The 21,537-nt window shown below is 28.9% G+C and overlaps 1 protein-coding gene across 2 annotated transcripts in view; it reads left to right on the top strand.

Moving 5' to 3' along the window:
• The window catches only part of LOC135922890 (basement membrane-specific heparan sulfate proteoglycan core protein-like), a 92,504-nt gene that overhangs the window by 37,316 nt on the left and 33,651 nt on the right, over positions 1-21,537 (top strand). For both annotated transcript variants that reach the window (XM_065457400.1, XM_065457399.1), the window contains exons 5-15: positions 5,943-6,074; positions 7,118-7,360; positions 7,472-7,579; positions 9,335-9,538; positions 10,086-10,379; positions 10,472-10,566; positions 13,480-13,735; positions 13,939-14,093; positions 16,325-16,607; positions 17,503-17,748; positions 18,416-18,445. In XM_065457400.1, the coding sequence (XP_065313472.1) occupies positions 5,943-6,074; positions 7,118-7,360; positions 7,472-7,579; positions 9,335-9,538; positions 10,086-10,379; positions 10,472-10,566; positions 13,480-13,735; positions 13,939-14,093; positions 16,325-16,607; positions 17,503-17,748; positions 18,416-18,445 (2,046 nt within the window). The remainder of the gene's footprint in view (positions 1-5,942; positions 6,075-7,117; positions 7,361-7,471; positions 7,580-9,334; positions 9,539-10,085; positions 10,380-10,471; positions 10,567-13,479; positions 13,736-13,938; positions 14,094-16,324; positions 16,608-17,502; positions 17,749-18,415; positions 18,446-21,537) is intronic.

The raw sequence follows: 21,537 nt of genomic DNA on the forward strand, positions 1-21,537 counted from the left end.
TGGAGTATTAATCTTCCCCATTGACGATTTTTCAAAATATCCAATTGAAAAATATATAACATTCCTATCAATATTGTTTTAAAATTTTCGAGGATATATAATATTTTTAGCTATTTTTTTTAGAGATTTAGAACAGGTAACCAGAAAGGTTGAAATTATTTCCATTTTTGAAAAAGAGGTTTAACATATATATATTCATTTCTAAAAAAAATAAAGTTGACACCTTTGGATTCCTTAATCCATATTAATATTATGTATTATCTTATCTGATAAACCTTTCGTTTTTTAAGAAGAGAAAGGGTGGGAGATAAAGTAAGTAATAAGTGTAATTTCGTTTTTTTCTACCAGCCATAAGTTTTACTTTAGAATAAATGATATTTTATATTGTTATTTTAGATAATTTTATAATTTATTTTTTTAATGATAATTATAATAATTGTCATAGTTATTATTTTAATTTTAATCAAATTATTTATGGGGGGGGGGGAGAATTTTTAAAGATAATTTTATGAATTATTAATGTATCGTTATTATAAAAATATAGTTTTTATTTATTGTTCCAAAAAAAATGAAAATATACTATACTATACTTATTATTTTTTTAAAAATATTGGAATAAAATGAAAATATAATTTAATTTTTCACATTAAATTAAAAAATATTCTATTGGAATAGTTTGATAATTCTTTAAAAACGGTTTTAAAAATAATGAGATTCTTTTACACGCGTATCCCATTTATGACATTCCTCACTTTTATATTGGTGTTCGCTTCTCTGACGCACATGGCTCCCGCCATCCTATACTCTCACGATATACTAGTAGATGGGGCCGGCGGGGATACCCGCCCCGTCCAAGTTTTTAGTTACAGGCTCCGTAAACAACCCTATAACGAAGACGAAAAAGAAGAAAACTTTAACGATATAAAAATGGAAAATTATAATTATCCGGAAAGAAATTCTGAATCAAATAACCCGCAAGATTATAATGAGCATAAACAAGAACGATACAATAGTGATCATAATAACCTAGATCACTTGAAACACTACCACGACGTGATTCTCATGGATTCTAGACAATTGCTGGCCTTGGCCTCACGATTAGCTTCACCCGGAAACGACCGGAAGCAAGATACCGACCCAGCTACTAGTAAACCTCGATCGGCTGATCGATATTTTCATCGCGGGAATTTTAACGAGTCACCCGATCCTCGGTCTGAACATTATTTTATGAACGGTAACTCTCAGGATATGAAAGATGATGAGGATAAAAAATTTGCCCAGAATATTAAATACCCTTTTAGCAGTTATTATGATGATGCGCGTTCCCTTCGCCCCAAGAGGCGTCGGGCAGCAACGAGGTTTAGTTCGGCATTCATTATGCCTTATCGACGTCGTTTCGCCCCCGCTTGTCCAACAGGGCAGTTTCCTTGTCCCGGTAACGGCAGATGCGTTCCCTGGGAATACAGATGCGACAGAGTTGTGCATTGCGAAGATTATTCCGATGAGTTAGGGTGCTGTAAGGAACATAGCATATATAAATTTTATTTAAATGTTGTTTGTGAATTCTTGCTTTTTTAAAATAAATCTCCTTTGAGGGGAGGGGGGGGGATCACCTTTCAAACAAATTTTAATTATACTCACATTTTTTTAATACCATATTTATAGTAATATGATGTAATGAAAGAAATAAGAAATTTTATTTATTTTTTGGTTAGATTTAGAATTGGTTAGATCCTTTTGGTTGAGTTGAATAAATTTTTCTTGTTGAGCCGCAGTACATAACTTATTTTGAAATGCAACTATTTATTTCATTTGCACATTAAATTAACCATATGAAAAATCGTGAGTGCAAGTACTTGTATCCCCCCCCCCCTTTCACCCCTCCTTTTCCAACACGAATGAAGATATTATCTCTTATTAGAGGTGGCGCAGCGTTTTTTTGCCTGACCCATGAAATTATATAAAAGTATAATATTTTTGAAAAAAAGGACAAATTTTGCCTATTTCCAAGCTCATAAAAAAAATCCTTGCTTGTCTGACCCATGAAATTATATAAAAGTATAATATTTTTTGAAAGAAAAGGACAAATTTTGCCTATTTTCAAGTTCATAAAAAAATCCTTGCAGCCTGCTACAGTCCAAGCGCTGACCTCTAACTCCTGCCCCCCCCCCTTCATTAGCAAAAAAAAGAAAATTAAATCAAGGTTAGCAATAAAAAATTATTACCCCCCCCCCTCCCCCGCTTACCTTACATCCTACTCCCTTCCCCTTTTATTCTATTACCAATAGTGTCTCACAATTCTCTAAAAATATTTTAATAACGATCTTGTGCCATTAAATTGAAAAGATCTTTTAAAAAAATTAACTTCCTTATATTCTTTATGGTCAAAACGTTAATTTAATTTTTAAAAAAATCCTCGTATAGGCTCTAGTTTATGTTTGATTCATTATTCATTTAATATCGATTAACCAATTTATGGTAATGGTCTGAAGACACTTTTAACAACTTTACCAGCCTTTTAAAATATTATACAATGAAACCTCTAAAGGTGATCACCTCAATATCTTGCCCAATTTAGTTAGATCCCCTCCCCATCAAAATCTTAATAAATTGACTTATGAAAATATTGTATATATTTACCAATTATATATGTTGACCAATACGTAACCACCATTCAATGGTCACCTTTATGGAATCACTATATTATAATACTACATTAACATTATTAAACATTATATTCCTATATATTTATTTTATATAATATCAATGATTTGGATATTTTGTTTTCTATATTATTTATACCCCCCCCCCCTCCCCATTTTTTGAAAAATTAGCATTTTTATTGAATATTTATGGGGAGAAGTAAAAAAAATAGATACAAATTTTGTCACATTTAAATATTAAAAAAAATCTTATTTTCCGTTGATGATGTTATCGAAATTAATTAAACCACAATCATTTTTTCGTGTTCACTTACTATAGTTTATTATAGTGATCTGCTTCGGACTTAATTTTTATAGCCCAGCCTGAAATTTTTTAAAAAAATTTTGCCGGGCCGAACCCGAAATTTTTTTTTTTAAAAATTTATCGCCCGGCCTTAATTTATTTAAATATAGAAATTAATTTTATAATTACTCAAAATAAAAGATATATGTTATATGGTGTCTAGTTTCTATAAATAAAATCAAATATTTTTATTTTACATAAAAAATTCAAAATATAATTGATAAATTTAAATATATTTTAAAAAAATTACAAGACCCGACCCGGCTCGAATTTTTAAAAAAATATTGTCCCCACTTAGCCCGAACCCAATTTTTTTTAAAAAATAGAGCCGGTCCGGAAAAAATCAAAATGTTTTATAAAAAAAAAATTCAAATGTTCACCTGATCCAGAAAAATGTCGTTGGGAAAAGGAAATCCAATTTTTTTTTTTGAGAAGAGGAGAAAATAAAATTGACCAATAAAAAAAATGGGGATAATTGGGCTTACTTTTGTAGATCTTTAGTTTATTATAAAAAAAAATTGTCAAATATGGGTTGATTTTATTATTTTATATTTTTTTAAAATGTAAATGCAGCTTTTCTAATGTTTTTGAGGGGTAAACGGGAACTTTGGAACTTTTATAGAAATAATTATTTTTCTTTATTACCCTTGATATAGAACCCCCATCCACCCCCTTTACTGATATATATCGTAACATAATGCGATCGTGGAAATTTTCTAAAAATTGTCCTGATTGGGGGCAATATTAATTATTAAACCAGATTGTTTGGTGCCTTTTTAGAAAAAATCGCTATCTTATAAAATTGATCGAAACGTAAATTTTGGGTTAAAAATCCTATAGTAATTTTTTGATTTCATTGAGAATTGAATTCAAGTATTTTACGTATACAATTGTTGCCATTACATTTTTTGTCATTTAATCTAAGAGTGAGAGACCGAGGACATGCATCAATAGTATTGTCTCCAACTTTGGAGGTGCCTGAAAATTAATCAAGTGTTTTTAAGGCAATTCTCTCGAATATCTCATTTGAAGCAAAGGATTCAAAATTAAAATTCGCAGAGGGAGTTTCGTTTGTTGCAAATATTAAATTAACGGAGACGTTAAGGGCAAAACAATGATTAAGGAGAGAAAAAAGAGCTTACGAAGATATCATAGAAAGTAAGAGAATCTGATATATGTTTTTGATTTGAAATAAGGAAGATAAAGTATCATAAAAGAAGTTATTGGCATATTATAACCCGCCACCTAACAAAGATGGGTTAGGGACGAGTTTTCGGTTGATTGAGGATTATGGATAAATGGGATATAGCAGTTTATTTGGTAAATCTCAGTTTCTGCTCAACAAATGAAAGTCCTATTATTTGGGAGTGAGTTTTTATTTTAATTTCTTTCAGATCTCGTTAGGGGGGGGGGTGCAGGTGCAGAGTAATCGAAATCAGTGGATCGTCTTGTTGGATCCCTTCTGATGATGAAAGCTGATATTAATTAAATTGAAGATTAAATAATAAGAATGGCAGAAGTGAAGAATTGAAAAATAATATAATGCGAAACGAATAGCAATTTAAAAAAAAGTTCATTTAGCGAAGATTTCATCACTAGGGTAGTAACATAGTAGTTATTTCGTAACCTCCATTGATTGCGATACCCAGTTGATGGGATGCTAAATTGGTGACTATCAGACTTAAATTTTTGAAGATGCAAGTTTCGAAACCAGACGTAGAAATACGATCCCGATCCAAATATATGATGTGCCCTGGAGTGATAATAAACAATTTATCCCAACTTGGTCTATAATTGTATTTACCTGGGATAAAATGACTATTCGAATATATAATAATGTGATTTGCGTCAGTGCGCATTTCTCTCCGGCAATGTGCTATTATCTTTTTAAAAATTTATATGGTCGGGCGGGTTAAAAATCTTAAACATTGGGCGGGTGGAAGAGTTAAAAAATATTTTCAAAACAATGGGCTGGTGAATTTAAAATTATTTTTGAGTAGGACTGGTGAATTTAAAATTATTTTTGAGTAGGACTGGTGAATTTAAGAAAATAATAGGCGGTAGGCGAACGCTTTAAACAATGAAAAGGCAGGTGCATTTAGTCTAAACCTCTGACCCATATCTAGCATTCTTAATTAACAATTATTTTATGTGTTCATTCAATTTTAAAAAAGATATTTAAATTATTGAAAATAATTTTCGAAAATCAATTACTAATTTATAAAATAATCTAAAGTTAAACAATAATTTTCTTTCTATATTATACTAATTCACTAACGTAGTTGTATTAGTCTCACAAACATCTTTACTCTGAGTTGCATAAGAATTTTTTTAAAAGAAACAAATTCTAATAAGAATTGTGATTGCTTATGTAAAAGCTGGTCCAACGTTTCCAGGAATTTAAATATTTCCGAGAACGAAATTCAATTTTTTTGGATTATTCATATATTGGTTATATCATTATAAAAAAACAAAATGCATTAGACTTACAAAAGACAATATTTTGATTTTCCTCAAGTTATTTTATTACAGTTTATTTGACCTCATTTCAAAATTGCATACATTAAAATTCTTTTTTTGTTTGATTTAGTATTAGGAGCCAAATATGACTCATTTGTTAAAAACGATTTCGCATTTTTTTTGTTTTTGGCTGGTTGGTGGGGCTAATTTTTCTATAATTCTCTAAAATAAAAAAAACGTTCTACAGGAGGGCCAGATGTAAGTGAGGAAACATTATATTTAATAAAAGGTCATTTTAAATGGGAAACAATTATATTTTCAAAATAATTCGTTGCATTTGCCTTTATATTTCACAAGTAGCTAGTTGCAATTATTTTTTTGCAAATATGTAACTACTTACTTTAACAACACTGTGTTTGGTTGCCAATCATAATATCGAGTTAATTTTAATTGATTTCATAAAAAATGTAATAAAGCCCACCCCGTGATATGCCGTGAAAGCGAATTCAAATGTGACAATGGTCAATGCATACATGACTCTCTTAAATGCAACCAAGTCTATGATTGTTTGGATACATCTGATGAAAGGGATTGTTCTCCCATGCCTAGTTATTATATTTTTATTTATTTTTAATTACTTTCTAAATTTATATCTACACCTATACTTCACATGCAGGCCAGTTTTAGGTCATTTTATTTAATTTTTTCTTAAACATAATTAGACAAGTTTGAAGATTAGGTGTATTCAACCTATAGGGTACGACCCGAATAGTGGGGTTAGGGTTCGAGTGGGCATAGTAATCCATTTTTATATTTTTATGCGTTGTCCTTTTTTCTTCTATTTAAATTAAACTGCGAAGTAGTACAGATTTGTTTATTGTAATATTTTTTTAGATTAAAGAATAATAATTCCCATATATATATTTTAATCATTGAAGCCGCTACTTGTGTAATTTTCATTAGTTCATTTCTGATTTTTCCTAGCGGAAAAAAGGCACTTAAGCTGTGTCCTAACTCTATTTAGATTTTTCTGAAATCTATTCAGAAAAGAAGCCTTTACACTATTTACTAGTTCTTTCTTAAATATAGATTTTGACATAAAGTAATGATATTTTTTAAATACTGTAAAGCAACACTTATTCCTAATTTCTAAATCTAATAATTACTATTCAGCCTGCTGTTTAGAATTTTAAAAAAAGAAACTAGACAGGATAGAATGCAGCCTTACAGCTTATTCATCCATAATATAATATGTTTCTAGTTCAAAAATGCTAAATTATTTAGTTCTGCTGCATACTTCTAATTGTTTGAAAATCTCGGCCTCATTGAGATTTCCAAACATTTATCTAATAGCTTAGGCTAAGGACACACTATGTGTTCAGCAGATAAAAGAATTGCACCATATTTTATATATGAATAAAGTATTTATCTGATCCTCCATTCTTCTCTATTTTGAGTTAATCAGCTAAGCTGGTGTTTTTTTTAGTTTACTGTATATAGATGTAGTTGTTTAATTTGAGGTGTATTTTTTTTTAAATCACATAGTTTTTTTTCAATTTCATAGTGTCTTAAATCCTAAAAGGAGCATTATTTATTCGCTTTTTTAAAAATTATATTTAGAAAAATAATGGAATTTAAAATTTTGATAAAGCCACTACTACAATAACGTCTTTGTCCTCCATCTGGACATCGCCTTCGACATCTTTTTCCTTGTCAACGCGTCGATCCTTCGCATGCCCTCGGCTTGGGGAAGGCGGTCCTATTTTTAAATGCTCGTCACGGCTAAACGAGTGCATTGAAGCACGGCGGCAATGCGATTCCCATTACGATTGCTCGGATAGATCTGACGAAATCGAATGCCCTACGCCATCCGTGACTGCTACTCTTATTAAAGGTGACTTAATTGTAAAGGATTATTCATTTTATTTTTCTATATTTATTTATAACCGTACATTTCTTTCTTATAAAAAATATAATAATTCATTTATGATGCATACACGTCAAGATTGCACCGCAAATGAATTTCAATGTTCAGATGGAAAATGCATTGATATTAGACTGAAATGCAATTCTATGGTTGATTGCACCGATGCATCCGATGAAAGAGAATGCAGTATTTTTATTTATTTTTCCGGATAGGGGACACCGGGGCATTCCCGCAAGGGGCAATATTGCAATTATGGTTAATTTTTAGTAGAATAATGCCATATTATAAATCTATAAAAGAAATTTTATAATTGATTTATGGGTAATGTCATGTATATATATTGATAAATTTCTTATAAAATGTATTTTACCCTTCGCCCTTCGCCCAAAACACAAAAATATTGATAAATTTTTTATAAAATGTATTTTACCCTACGCCCAAAACACAAAAAATTTAATTGGAAAACTTTATAACACGTGATAAGCTTCTTTTTTTTAAAAAAAAATATAGAATGAGGCCAAAACATTTTTTTAAAATTTTGAAAGATTTTCAACCTTTAGTCTATCCTAAAATACAAAATCATAATTAAATGTTAATTTAAGTTATAAAGATAGGAAAGGAAAATTAAAAATATCAATTGAAAAATTTTAAAAGTTAATAATAATTATTTTAAAAAGTATCTGAATCGGTATCTTAATGAAGACGATACCTTAGATACAGATATAAGTATTTTATTAAAAATAAAAAGAATCCTCCATTTTAGTTAAAAGTATTCACGGTATTATCCAGCTCTCCATGCGTATTCGCCGTATGTCCAACTCTGCATGCCATTATAATAAATACTGTAATATCTATTAGTTAAATTGTTTTTATTCTATATTCAACTTAGTTTTATATATTATTTGATTTAAACTAAGTTATTATAACAAATGTAATTAACACCTTTAAATTAATAACTTTAAATTAAGTGATATAATTATTAGCTAAAAAAATCACTTATTACATTTATCAATTCTTATTTAAATCCTAACATCCTGGTTTATTAATACAATCCACCCATTAATTAGCGCAGCCACTGTTCTAGTTCTTTTATTTTAATTTTTATAATATTCATTTTTATTTATTTTAAAAAAATATATTAAGAATAGCATATAAGTAAACTACTTTACAAAATAACATATTGTAAAAACTATATTGAAATTATATTTAAAAATCATATAAGGAAACTTTTTGTGTTATTTGTAAAATTTTAAAAGAGGATACACCCACGACCATTGAGATTTTTTAACTTAAAATCTAAACATCTGTTCGTAGAAATAAATATTGGGGTATAAATGAAAATCTGAAAAATCGTCATACTTTCTTATATTTGATTTTTTTTAGCTGTTATAATCTAGTCAATATTTGGGTCAAAGGATAATTGGGAGATACATGTGAAATTCCAAATAAGATATTTTTCTTAAATCAATTATGTTTGGGTATATTGCATTTTCGATGTAATGTGTTTTCAAAAATTGAGAACTTATATTGGGATCTTAAATTCGTAAATTTACCGCATGGCTTTGTAACATTAACCCGGGTATGGGATAAAATTAAATTAATTTTTTTGAATTTTTATAATAACTACTCCCACATCATCTAAGGTAAGATTGTAACTTATATATTTTGTAGATTAATGTTGGGGTTATGAATGGTGGATACAATTAGATTAATTCTATACTTTCAAATGATGAACCGTCAGAACACATGCGGGAATGCTCTAATCTTCCCTTTTTTAATAACAATTCATAATGAATGTTGAAATTAATAAACATAAATTTATTTAATTTTTTGTAATTTTACTATGAATCGTTTCTTTAATTCCATATTTATAATTCAAACTTTAACAATTTTTAACAATTCACAATTAATTATATTGATTTTTAATAAAAATTTATATAGGCATCTCAAGCGAGAGTCCAGTTACCACGATTAGAGTTTCAAAGAAGGTAGACGTTTCTAACGTATTTGATACTTGGAGCACTAGAAGAACAGAAACGACTGAGGCCTCAAGTCCTACAAAATACGTCACTACCCTTAACACGCTTTTATACTCTACTAACTCTCCCACCACGTTCTCGCAGGCTACCAATAGACGGGGCAATAGTAAATATTATATTTTAGCACCTGTTTTAAAAAATACATAGCATGATGTGATATGACATATAAATTGTGTTTTTTTATGCCTAAGTTTGGCTTGTGTTAAACTGTACCTTGGGTATACCGTTTAAAGAATTCGTAATTTACATTCAACATTAATTTAATCTTAAAGTTTCTTAATATATATTTTTCAAAGTTAATTTAATTAATAGTGACGGACCGGTGTTTTTTCTGAACCATGGTCCAGATCGGTCTTTTAATTCTTTCCGGCTCAGACCGTCCTCCGGATCTATCTTTTATTAATATTCCACCTGTCATATTATTTAGAATCATAGTCTGGACCTGTATTTTTTTTGAGGACCGTGATTCAGTTCCGATTTTCACTATTTATTAATAAGAATAACTATTTTTTTTAAAAAAAAAATCGAACCATGTTTATTATTTGAAATTAAAACTAAAATTAAAAATTTTCTTTCGACAAGTCTCTAAATATAAATTTTAAAGGTTTATATTATATAATATATTATATGTTTAAAATACAAAACTGATCTAGGCGATGAAGATCGGAATAAAGATTACCGGGACAGAATGATCAAGTACCAACAAGAAAAAATGATGCACGAACAGCGCAAACAGAGTTACTACAAGGACATGTTGACAGGATCCAGTTGGGCGGATTTTACCACCTTAGCCCGCACCACATTACCCGATGTGAAATCTTCTTTAACTACATTGACAACGACTGCCAGAATTTCGACTATCGACAGTTATGATCTAAGCCGCCAATTACAAAGGAATAAAGCCATCGAGTCTTTAGGAAGATCCTATCAGGCCACTGTGCAGACTAGTAATGAAAATTAGGATCGTATTTTATTATTGCAAAATTTAAAGATTATCCTATATTTAAATTTCAAAAAATAAATGTATCATAATATTCAGGACTAGCTCCTTCACCTAAGGTCACATCGCCAATCGACGTAATTATAAGACCAACTACATTAATCGTCAATGAACATGGTTCCTCAATGTTTGAAGTAATAAGCGTCTTTTACTTTATTTATATGTCGTATTGGGATATGGAATTTATTGGAATTCAGGATCTTTCAAAAATAATTTTGTTAAGCGCCGATTTTTAAATTTAAAAAAAATCTGATTTGACCGGAAATGCATTTCAGCATGTGTAAAGTACCTAACCTTAGAATTTTACATATTTTTCGTCATAAACATTTCTTTATTTTTTAATTTATTTTAAAATTCAAACAAATATAAATTAAGAGTAGTTCTAAAGTTCGAGGTAAAATTGTTTGAAATTTACAGTGGTACTCTATATAAACTAAAATATATTTTCGGTCAAATCAGATTTTTAAAATTTAGAAATCGCTCTCAGTGAATGATTTAAAGTTTATCCCAAAAAGACATATGCATGGATAATATTATATGATACAAAATATTTGAGACAATTTACATATTATATGAATTCCATGTCAAATGAGCAAGAACTGATATTTTTGCCGGCCCTTTTCAATTTTGATGAAAATTTGTATTCACGTTATATATGTTCTAGTAATATCTGAATCGAAATTTTAGCTCATTAGTAATTACATTACCTGAGATAATGTGGATTAAAGGTAAGAAAAACGACTTTTTGAAACTGATTGTTTAATAACTAGTTTTCAATAAAAAGTTAAATTAGTTTGAATACTGAATTTAATATTTAACAACTAAGTTATTTATGAGGAAAACATCAAAATTAAATTTTTTTAAATATTGGTCATCTTATGCCCATTTGAAAATTTAAAATTAATATTTCGAATAATTTATGCGCTTCAATTATATTTTTATCTATTATTCTTTTAATATTATTCTAATAATTTCTTCAATAATTAGCAAGGCTGGATAATTATTTAAAAATTAAAATATGCCAATTAATGTATAAAAAATGTATAGATTGCTCTATATATGAATATTTTAATGCAATAAAAGCCATTGACTATCATTTTAACACATTATAATATATTTACGAGTAATATTATGCTTATTGAAAAAAAAATTGAAGCTCATAATGTAGTAATGTGGAAATTACATTTAAAATTTCATGATATATTATTTATATATTATGAATGAGTATATTTGTTTCGTAAATTTTTTACTGGACATAAGATGACCAATATTTAAAAAATTTAATTTTGATGTCACCCTCTTAATTACCAATTACTGACCTAGTTATTATATTAATAATGATTAATATCCTACATAAAATGGATGACCATTTTTTAAAAAAATTTAATTTTGATGTTTTCCCCTTAATTATCAATTATTGACAGTTATTAATATTAGATTCATATTCAAACTAATATTGTTTTTTATTTTAAAACTAGTTATTTAACATCAGTAAAAGGTTAAAAGCGCCGATATTTATACCTTTAATTGCCATTATCTCAGGCAATATAACTGCTACTGAGGTAAAATTTTGTTTCAGATATTACCAAACATATATAACGCGCCTATTTTATCAAAATGGAAACGGGTTGGCCGAAAGGTGTTCGTTTATATATAGGAATGGCAACAACAATTACTTGTATTCGAAATCAGAGGCGGCGACTTAATATAATGTCTATGAGGGTACAGAGGCTAAAATTATTTATTCAATTTGAAAAAAATAGCAAAAACAGCCTGTAATTTTAATTTTGTATAAAAGATTTTGAATGATATAGTATAAAAAATGTTAATTTTAGGCAAAGTTTCTTCTTATTTCATTTTTATTTATAAAAATATTTATTAAATTACATTTGAATCAAGTTCTTTTTAATAGTTAAAATTGCGATATGATTAATCTTTGCCATATTATCGTAGAAAGTTAATTAGATTAGACATGTTAGTCCAGAAAATTATCGTTCAGGAGAGCAAGCACTTTCGAGTTTGTTAACAGCATTTTAATAAATTTTACACTGGAAAAATTGTAATAATTTCTTTTTTACTTCGTTCTTCTAGCATGGTTATGACCTCCTCTAAAGAATTGTATGATCTAAGACTTCATAATATTTGTCTATAATATTCAATAACTGGCCCGAAATGATGGTATGATAAATTCGAGCCAGCTTCGAGTTTTAAAAGCCTTTTTCTCTGGTTCTTTAAAATGGGCTCCTCTAAATTTAATTCCTTTGGCATTAAATTAACTTATCTCCAAAACTTATCGAAGCTATCATCTTGTCGTATTGCATCAGGAATTTTGATCAAGATTTTTATTTTCTATTTAACATTTTGAAAATATAATGAAAAACTTTGGATTTCAGCATTTAAAACTTCTACAATTTAAAATATTGATATCGTTATTTTAAGAAATAAAAAGTTTTCAAAAAAGACTTGAAATCAAGCCTATGTAGGAAATATATTTACTCAATATTATGAGTTCTCATTTATTATTCATATTCGGACGAATCCAACAATCTGCTCTTGTATTTAAGCGAATATTTAATTGTGGTATTCTTCGTAATCGAATAATTTATTATATTTATATTTGCTATTAATAATTCTATGTTCAAAAAAGTGTAATGCAGTGTGAGGCATAACGTTCTTAATGTGCTCTTTGAGAATCTTACAATTTTTACCAATCATGTTTGTGGCAAAAAAAAGTTCCTGCTATTTATAAATATTTTGTTAATTTAAAATTTCAATCTAATTTCAATGTCAAACAGAGGAAAATAAATCTGTAAGAAATGAAGTCATCAATTACTTAGAAAAATTATAACATTTGACTGATAATAATGAAAATAAAATGGTCTAATCAATCATTCTAAATCGATTTATATTCTAGAAAATGATATGCTATAATCAGTAGATTCGTTAGATTTTATTTAGGACTTAAATTAAATTAAATATTTTATATTCCCTTTTACGCACATAAATTCACAAATAAACTTAACGCATCTCATTTTTTATCAATAAAGGTATATGTGAGACGGAGGGATCAGCAGATAGTAGCGGAAGAAATTGAGTGGAGTCGCACAGACGGTCGTGCCCTTCCTCCCGACCGGGTATACGCTGTTCACGGTGGAAGGCGGCTCGTGGTAGGTCGCGTCAGGTTGGACGACGCGGGATCTTATCTTTGTCGTGTATCTGCTATTTATGGCCGAGATCGCATAAGTGGAATCACATCCAAACCACACGTGGTTGAACAACATGTCATAATACGTGTCGAGAAAAGTTAACTGAATTTTTGTTTTTATAAATTTTTTCTACTTATTTTGTTAGTTATACTTATATATCTTAAAGAAAGAAAGAAAGAAAGAAAGAAAGAAAGAAAGAAAGAAAGAAAGAAAGAAAGAAAGAAGAAAAGAAAAGAAAAGAAAATATTAGATTACCATCCTGATTCCATTTTTATAATTTTAACAATATATTCAATCCAGATTTTAACTTAATACGCTCCACTCAACCTTCTCTACCAACACCGGCTACGAGAATGAGAGATATTGACCATCCCAGGCTCTCACAAATACAGACACCTGTTCATAACGTATTCTATCGCTTGAGAGTAGAGCCAGCTCACTCAACAGCAGCAGAAGTTAGTATCTTTTTTAGGGGTATTTATTTTTGGTTTGTCGTAAGCGGTAACAATCGAGTGGAACCTTTAATTTTTTTTCAGAATTTAACAAAATAAAATTTTATCAAAAATTGCCAAATAATGGACGGGGTTCTCCTGCGCTCACTAAAGACGCCACTAAAATAGTCTTTTTAGATATTATTTTATCATTCTAAAGGTTATAAGGAGCGCTCTCGAGCGTCTAATATTAACAAAAACAAGCCTGAATCGAGAGTTGCTAAATAACGCTAAAAATTTGAATATTATTTTTATGAACCTGTTATATGTTATTTATAGTTTCATATTATTATCTTCATACTTCGTTTTTTTGGTATTCAAATTTTTTGGTTTACTTATATATTTTTCCTTTCATAGAATGCATGATTAAATTTTATTGATTGAATAAATATAAATACACAAAGATTCGATCGACTAATATAGATTTAAGTACTTTATCTAAAGAAATAATTTTATGGGATTGTAAAGTAAATCTTGATCAAAATCATTAATATTTTGATTTTAAAATAAAATATTTTAATTGATATTTTCTTAATTTTCAAAATGCTAGTTTTGAAATATTTTTTAAAATATATTTGACAACCAAACGTTCAGATTATCTCTAGAAAAGCCTTATATAGTAAACCGTTATCTTCAAGCGTTGCGTTATTACGCATAATTTAGATTTAAAAACTAATTTAAGATAGCTAGAATAGAGATAATTATTTTATATAATATTTAAGAAAAATCACAAAACTTTTTATCGATTTGCTATTATTTTTATAATTGTATCGCATATTTTATCAACGCATCGCACCATGTTTTTGAAATTTTATTATCATCATAAAGCTCCATGTTTATAAATTTATACCTAATTGGCTTTTTTTGTAATAACGCTGTGTTAAATAACACAACGTTTGATCAAAACGCGTTTATTATAAATGCGGCCTTATTAAAAGAATTTTATAAAGGACGATATAATTACCAAAATATTATAAATTCATAGTATTATATGTAGAATCCATTCGAAGTTTCTCAATTTTAGATCATTTACTAGGAGGGCGATTTTTAAATTTGAATAAAAATAATTGATTTAACCAGAAACGTATATTTCACATTTTAAATTTCGAAGTGTTTTGAGCCGGCTTTTGAATATCTTAATTTGTGTTAATTTTTATATTTAGGTGATTCAGAATTTCACCATTTTAAATCATTTTCTGAAGTCGTAAGATTTAAAAAAATTGTATTTTAATCGGTAATGTATTCCAGTATGTGCAGAGTACCCACCACACTATGAATTTATAATATTTCCCTGTTTATTTTTCTATGAATTTTTCATATAAATTAACAAATACATAAAATAATACTGCGAAAAATGTCTGAAATTATTCATAGGATAGGAAGCAATCGCGTCACCCTAAAAAATTTGAAGAGCCCTGAAAATTTTAGATTTTTAATACCCCCCCCCCCCCCCCCCCCCCGCTCCCACGCAAAAAAGAAGTAATTTTAAAAATGTTACTTAAAAAAGAAGGTCGTTTTGAAAATAATTTTATAAAAAAAAATTTTGATCTCCCTGAGATTGTAAAGGCTAGTGGCATCTCTGATAAGTAATACACTACTTAAATTTTAAATTGCCATTGCCCCAAGTATATGATTAAAAATTAAATTTCGAATCATCATACATTCCATATATCCCAATATAAATTTTTACTTTTTAAAAAAAAATTGGTTATATTTGCAATAAAAATAAAACCTCGATAAATAATTTTTACTGGAGGAAACTATCCATTTTTTGTGTCCTTTGTTTATTTAAAAACTATTCACCTGTAGTGATGCAAAATCGCTCCATTTTAGCCGATTTTTAAAAACGATTAGCTCAATATTTTATCCATAAATTATCACCCAATCCTGCCTCTTAGATGGCCTAAAGGTTTGGACATCTATTAAGGAAATCTCGAGGCCTAGGCAATACTTTTTGGCTAAAATATTGAGTTAACCATTTTTAAAAATCGGCTCGAGCGATTTTGCATTTACTACTCACTTGTATAAAATTTAATAAAATTGATAACTGTCACACGGGGCAGAAAGAACGATTGGAATGGGTACAATTTGAAAGTTTTAGAGTTTTTAGGAAGGCAAAGGGTTTAAAATTTTTGCTTAAAAAAATATTCCAATCATATTAATGCAAATTAAATTTTCAAATCCATCTTTGCTAGGGACAAAGCGTCCGCTTCAAGTGCGTATTGCTTGAATCGGAAACTGGCAAGATACCAAGCGTAACTTGGGTTAGATTAAGCGGTGGGTCGACCCTATCTAGTAACTCTCTAGTTCGTAACTTAGGGGGTAACGAAAACGGAGCGGAACTCATCTTGACGTCTATTTCGCCCTCGGATCAAGGCCATTATGGGTGTGTCTTACCAGCCCCTTACGATAAGTCCGTCAGGGCCATCGTCACTCTACGGGTAACTTCCAGGCCTGTTTCTCGTCCGGAATTAGGAGGTATTCTTTTATACTAGATGTAGATGCTGCCTGCCTAATAATTAAAAAATCGATATTGTTTTATTTCAAATAAGATGCCCTTATTAGTGATCTGCATCGGGCCTAATTTTCCAAGCCCGGCTCGAAATTTTTTAAAAAAGTTTTGCCCTGCCCGGTCAGAACCCGAAATTTTTTTAAAAAGTTTTGCCGGCCCGGCCCGGACCCGAAACATTTTTGGAAAAAATTTACCGGCCGGCCTGAATTTTTCTAAATATAGAAATTAATTTTTATAATCTCAAAATAAACGATAAATTTCATATGGCGTCTAGTTTCTATAAATAAAATAAATATTTTTATTTTACATAAAAAATTAAACATAAATTTGATAAATTTAGAGATATTTTAAAAAAATTTCTAAGACCCGACCCGGCCTGAATTTTCTTAAAAAGTATTAGACCCAACCCAGCCCGAACTCAATTTTTTTTCGGGCTTGGGACCGTGCCTACTTTTGCAGATCTCTAGCTCTTATATCAGATAAGCTATTATTTATCAAAAAAATATATAAGATGTTTGTAGTTGTGGGTTATTAGAATTTTTAAGTTGTAAAAGGGAGAGGTGGACTTTTAAATTAAAATTTTTTTTTTTAAAATAAGCAGATAAAAATAGTAACTTATATTTAAAATTTGCAAAAAAAGAAGGAAATTCATATCCGGAATGCAAATATCCAATAAAATTTAAAATAATAGGAGCAATAGCTACGGTTTACAAATATTTATAGGAACCTAATTAAGAGAATATTGATGAGGGGGGATCACAAAATGAAAAGAAATGGGGGATTTTCACATTTCCAACTAGGAATTCTAAATATATATTAAAAATGAAAATTTATTTGTTTAATTTTTTTCTCTTTTAAAAGACCGTGTCTCTTCCCCGATTGTTGAGCAGAGAATAGATAACCTTTATCAAACAAGTGGACAACAAGCGGCCCAAATTGATGAAAACGATGAGGAATATGTTCCAACTACCACTTTGTCTTCAATCATCGGTTCTTATAGGTGTCAGACCGATGAGGCCACATGTCAAAATGGTCAATGCATCAAGCGGGCCAATATCTGTGACGGCTTAAGTCATTGCAGCGATGGCTCGGACGAAAGAAATTGCCGTTTTTTTTCACCCATATTTATTTGCTTATTAATTAGGGAAAATGTATAAGAAGGAATTTTTGGCACTTATTTTGAGAAGAAAGAAAAGAAAAAGGTATAATACGCTTAGTTTGAAATAAGATTTATTTGAGGTAAGGACAATATAAGTAATTTATTTTGCAGAAGTTTATTTTTAATAGAATAAGCATCTATCGTTATCAATCAGCCGCATCATTTATTCTTGTTATTTATTGTTCGTGTTTGCTTATTGTATTTTATGTTATAGTCTTTTTGAAATTGTGTTGAGATCGCCATTATATTTATACTCCTGCTGACTACTATCCTAGATCTTTTTTTATTATCATTATTGACTAATATTTATTTTAATATATCATTTTTTTTTTCAAACCACGGGCATGTTATCTGCTGAAAAACTAATAAAATTAAAATGGATAATTTAAATTTCAAAGGAGACTCATGTGTCTCTTTCTGTTTTCTGACATTTTCAAATTTAATAAAAGATTACGATGAAAAATAATTCTTTGGACCTACCAAATCTCTGCTCTCTTAAAAGTTTAAGATTTCGTTATAAACTAATATTCTTCTTAAACCCCTTTATCAATTTTGATATCTCAGATTCAAACTATTATGCAAAATTACATAAACTAATTATATTTTTATTTACAGCCGGTTTAACCAAGAATGACGGAGATGAAAGTAAATATAATTATTTTTAATTTTCTATTTCCTTTTTTTTAAAAACTTTTCTATAATATGTAGGAAAAGAATATCCTTATAGTCCTCTCTTATTAATAGTCTCATAAATATATAACCTCTCTCTTTTCTCTTCTATTAATCTCAAAATATTTTGTTATACCTATGCATCCATTCACATGTCGATGCTTAATATATTTTTTTTAATATCTCACTTTACTATACATTATACATGCATACAAATTCATTTTATAACCCTACCCCATTATTCTTTATAACCTTTCTAACCCCAGGCTTACTTACCTCCTGGCCTTCTATGTCTCATTCCAAATCCATTGATGGATATTCTAATTCACAGGTTTTATCCTGAGCGAGACACACCACTTAAAACAGTGACATTTTTGTATTTAGGGATAATTTACGATTTTATTTAACAATTTTATATAAATGCTTAAAGAACTAATAACGTTTAGTTACGTATAACATTACCCTTAACGATTTTTGTTTTTTAAAAAAAAATTAATTTATAAACTTGGATGATTCATGTATTTTATTACCTAAATTTTGAAATATTGATATAATAATAAAAAAAATTATATATATCTAGTTCTTCGCGGATTTCCAGATTTACCTCTATACCAATTATCTTTTGATCTTCTTTCTCCACCTTCTAGTCTCGGATTCGCCCTTTCTAGCACTTTCTTCCATGTCGTTTTACGTTTCCCTCATGGCATCATTTACATAACGTTGCATCTCTTTAACCATATTTAGTTGCGATTATAAGGGTATTTGGGAGCCGATTTTTTACAATCGGATTTTCTCTTTCATCAGCTTGTCTTTTCTAACTCATTGAGAATAGGGTGATATTATTCTATCCCAGAACCATAGGCAACGTTTTAAACCTCCATTTTTAGAAAAGAAGTATTTTGCCTTGCGAAGTAAGTTTCAAATAAAAACAATTTTTAGTTTCAAATTTAATTTTTTTTACCTATAAAATTATTCAATTTTATGAAATTGAACATAAATTTGGCTTAAGTAATTTTTTAAGTCGATAATAACATACAATTTACAAAGAGATTCAAATATGCCTACGCTTTCATATAAACCTCTATGTGACCACTTTAAAATCAGGCAGAAGACCAATTCATTCTGCTGTGATTCGCCTTCTTTTGGAAGTCTCTTTCTTTCAATCTTTCGCAAGCATTCAGAACACTAATCATATTTCGGTTGCCAGAGACGCATAGCTCTTAGCTACCAACACCTACGACATTTTTATTTACCCCAGAGAGTTTAAAGATTTTTATATTTTTTGATTCCCAAAATTTTTAAACTTTTCCTAACTCAATAGGTCAAGAATGCTCTCATTTTAATTATATATTCTCCCCTCTTCAACCTAATAGTCATATTTTTATTAATACTAAGACTAAATCAAGGCCAAATTGAGTTTATAAAAGATTGGCATCTCTATTTAAGAAGATCTCTATCTTCCATCCTTGAAAGGAATCAACGTTTGTTTGTCAAACACCCCGTCCCCTTTCCAGCTGAATATACAACTCGTATGCTTGTCCCATCCTCTGCAAAACCTATTTAATCCCCCCCCCCCTCAGATGGCGAAATATTATCCTCTCATTTTCAATAAAAAATCTCCCATAGATTTGAGGGCATCATATTCTTTCTGTAAATATCGTGGATTCTGGTAAACTTATCTTTACCTCAGATAAAAACTCACGCCAAATGAGGAGTTATATCTATATCCTAGGCAAAAAATTAAATCCTGAAATGCAAATTTTCTAAGTTTCGCCACTCACTATTTCACAATCCCCATATATTATTCCTTCTTTTCATTTTTTATATACCGATATAATCTATTTTAATAAAATAATTTAATTTTAAAAATACCATAAAAAACATGCCTAATTTAAATATACTCAAAAAATTGTTGTTCACTAATTATTTTAGAACTCATTGGTCGCATCTCGTATCTAATGTGTGTATTTGTATACGTAAATGCATGATTCTTTATTATTACCCAAATTCCAATAAGGTGTAAGAAGATAGGCAATTATTTGAAATATTTTTTTAAATCTAAATTATTATCAAAATAATTATTATATGATTTATTATTTTAAAAAAATATTATAATATTTAATGCTGCCAATTCGGATTATTTTGAAAAAAAATCTATGATTACCATTCACTGTTTAAATGATAACTAATGATGATACTAACAAATTCCAAAAAAAATTAACCAACTATAAAAACAACTAAATAATCTCGTATATCTTCCTACGCCTTTCTCTACAATGAAATTTTACCCATTTAAGTATACCATGTAAATATAAGTATGATTCTGTCAGTAATTTTTTTATATTAATTATTACATATTATCAAAAATATTTTCAAATCTTTCTTTATTTTTTGATTACCAATCCATTAAAAAAAATTGTTAGACACCTTTTCTTTAAGTTTTTATCAATTACAGTAAAACTTCTTAAAGGTGGGGGCTGATCACCTTTAAATAAATCTTATAGTGCAACCTAATTGAACTTTTGCGTTTCAACACAAATAATACATTTCTAATGGTATCATGCAAATTGATAACAATTAATAAATATTAATAAAAACGCAAAATGGTTTGCTTTTTTTTGAAAACGTTTAATTAGGCTCCACTATTAAGGAGTGTCTAATGATAATGCATACGTCAGATAGTATAGCAATTTATTAACTAGCGATCAAATTTTTTAAAATTTAAATATTTATTAATCCTACCCCATATGATAGCCCATTTATGCTTAATCTAATCTCGCCGAAAAGGTTTGTTTCATAAAAATTGGTCCTAAGGGGATTCTAACTACGGATCTGCTACACCTCATTCCATAACCTCTGAACATATCACTATTCCAAAATTGATAATTTTTTTGTATATAGAATTCACCGACTATTCTGTTTTTTTATAAAAAGAATTCACGTCTGACACGCATTATGACTACTCCAAAGAGTTTAGTATAGGTGTAACAACCCACTTTAGATGTTTTTTATAAATTTTATCATCCTTTTAAAACAATTCACATTTATTTCAACCTACAATATATATT

Source organism: Gordionus sp. m RMFG-2023, chromosome 1 (genome assembly GCF_954871325.1).
Source record: "Gordionus sp. m RMFG-2023 chromosome 1, tfGorSpeb1-WG-v2, whole genome shotgun sequence".
Taxonomy (NCBI): Eukaryota; Metazoa; Nematomorpha; class Gordioida; order Chordodea; family Parachordodidae; genus Gordionus; species Gordionus sp. m RMFG-2023.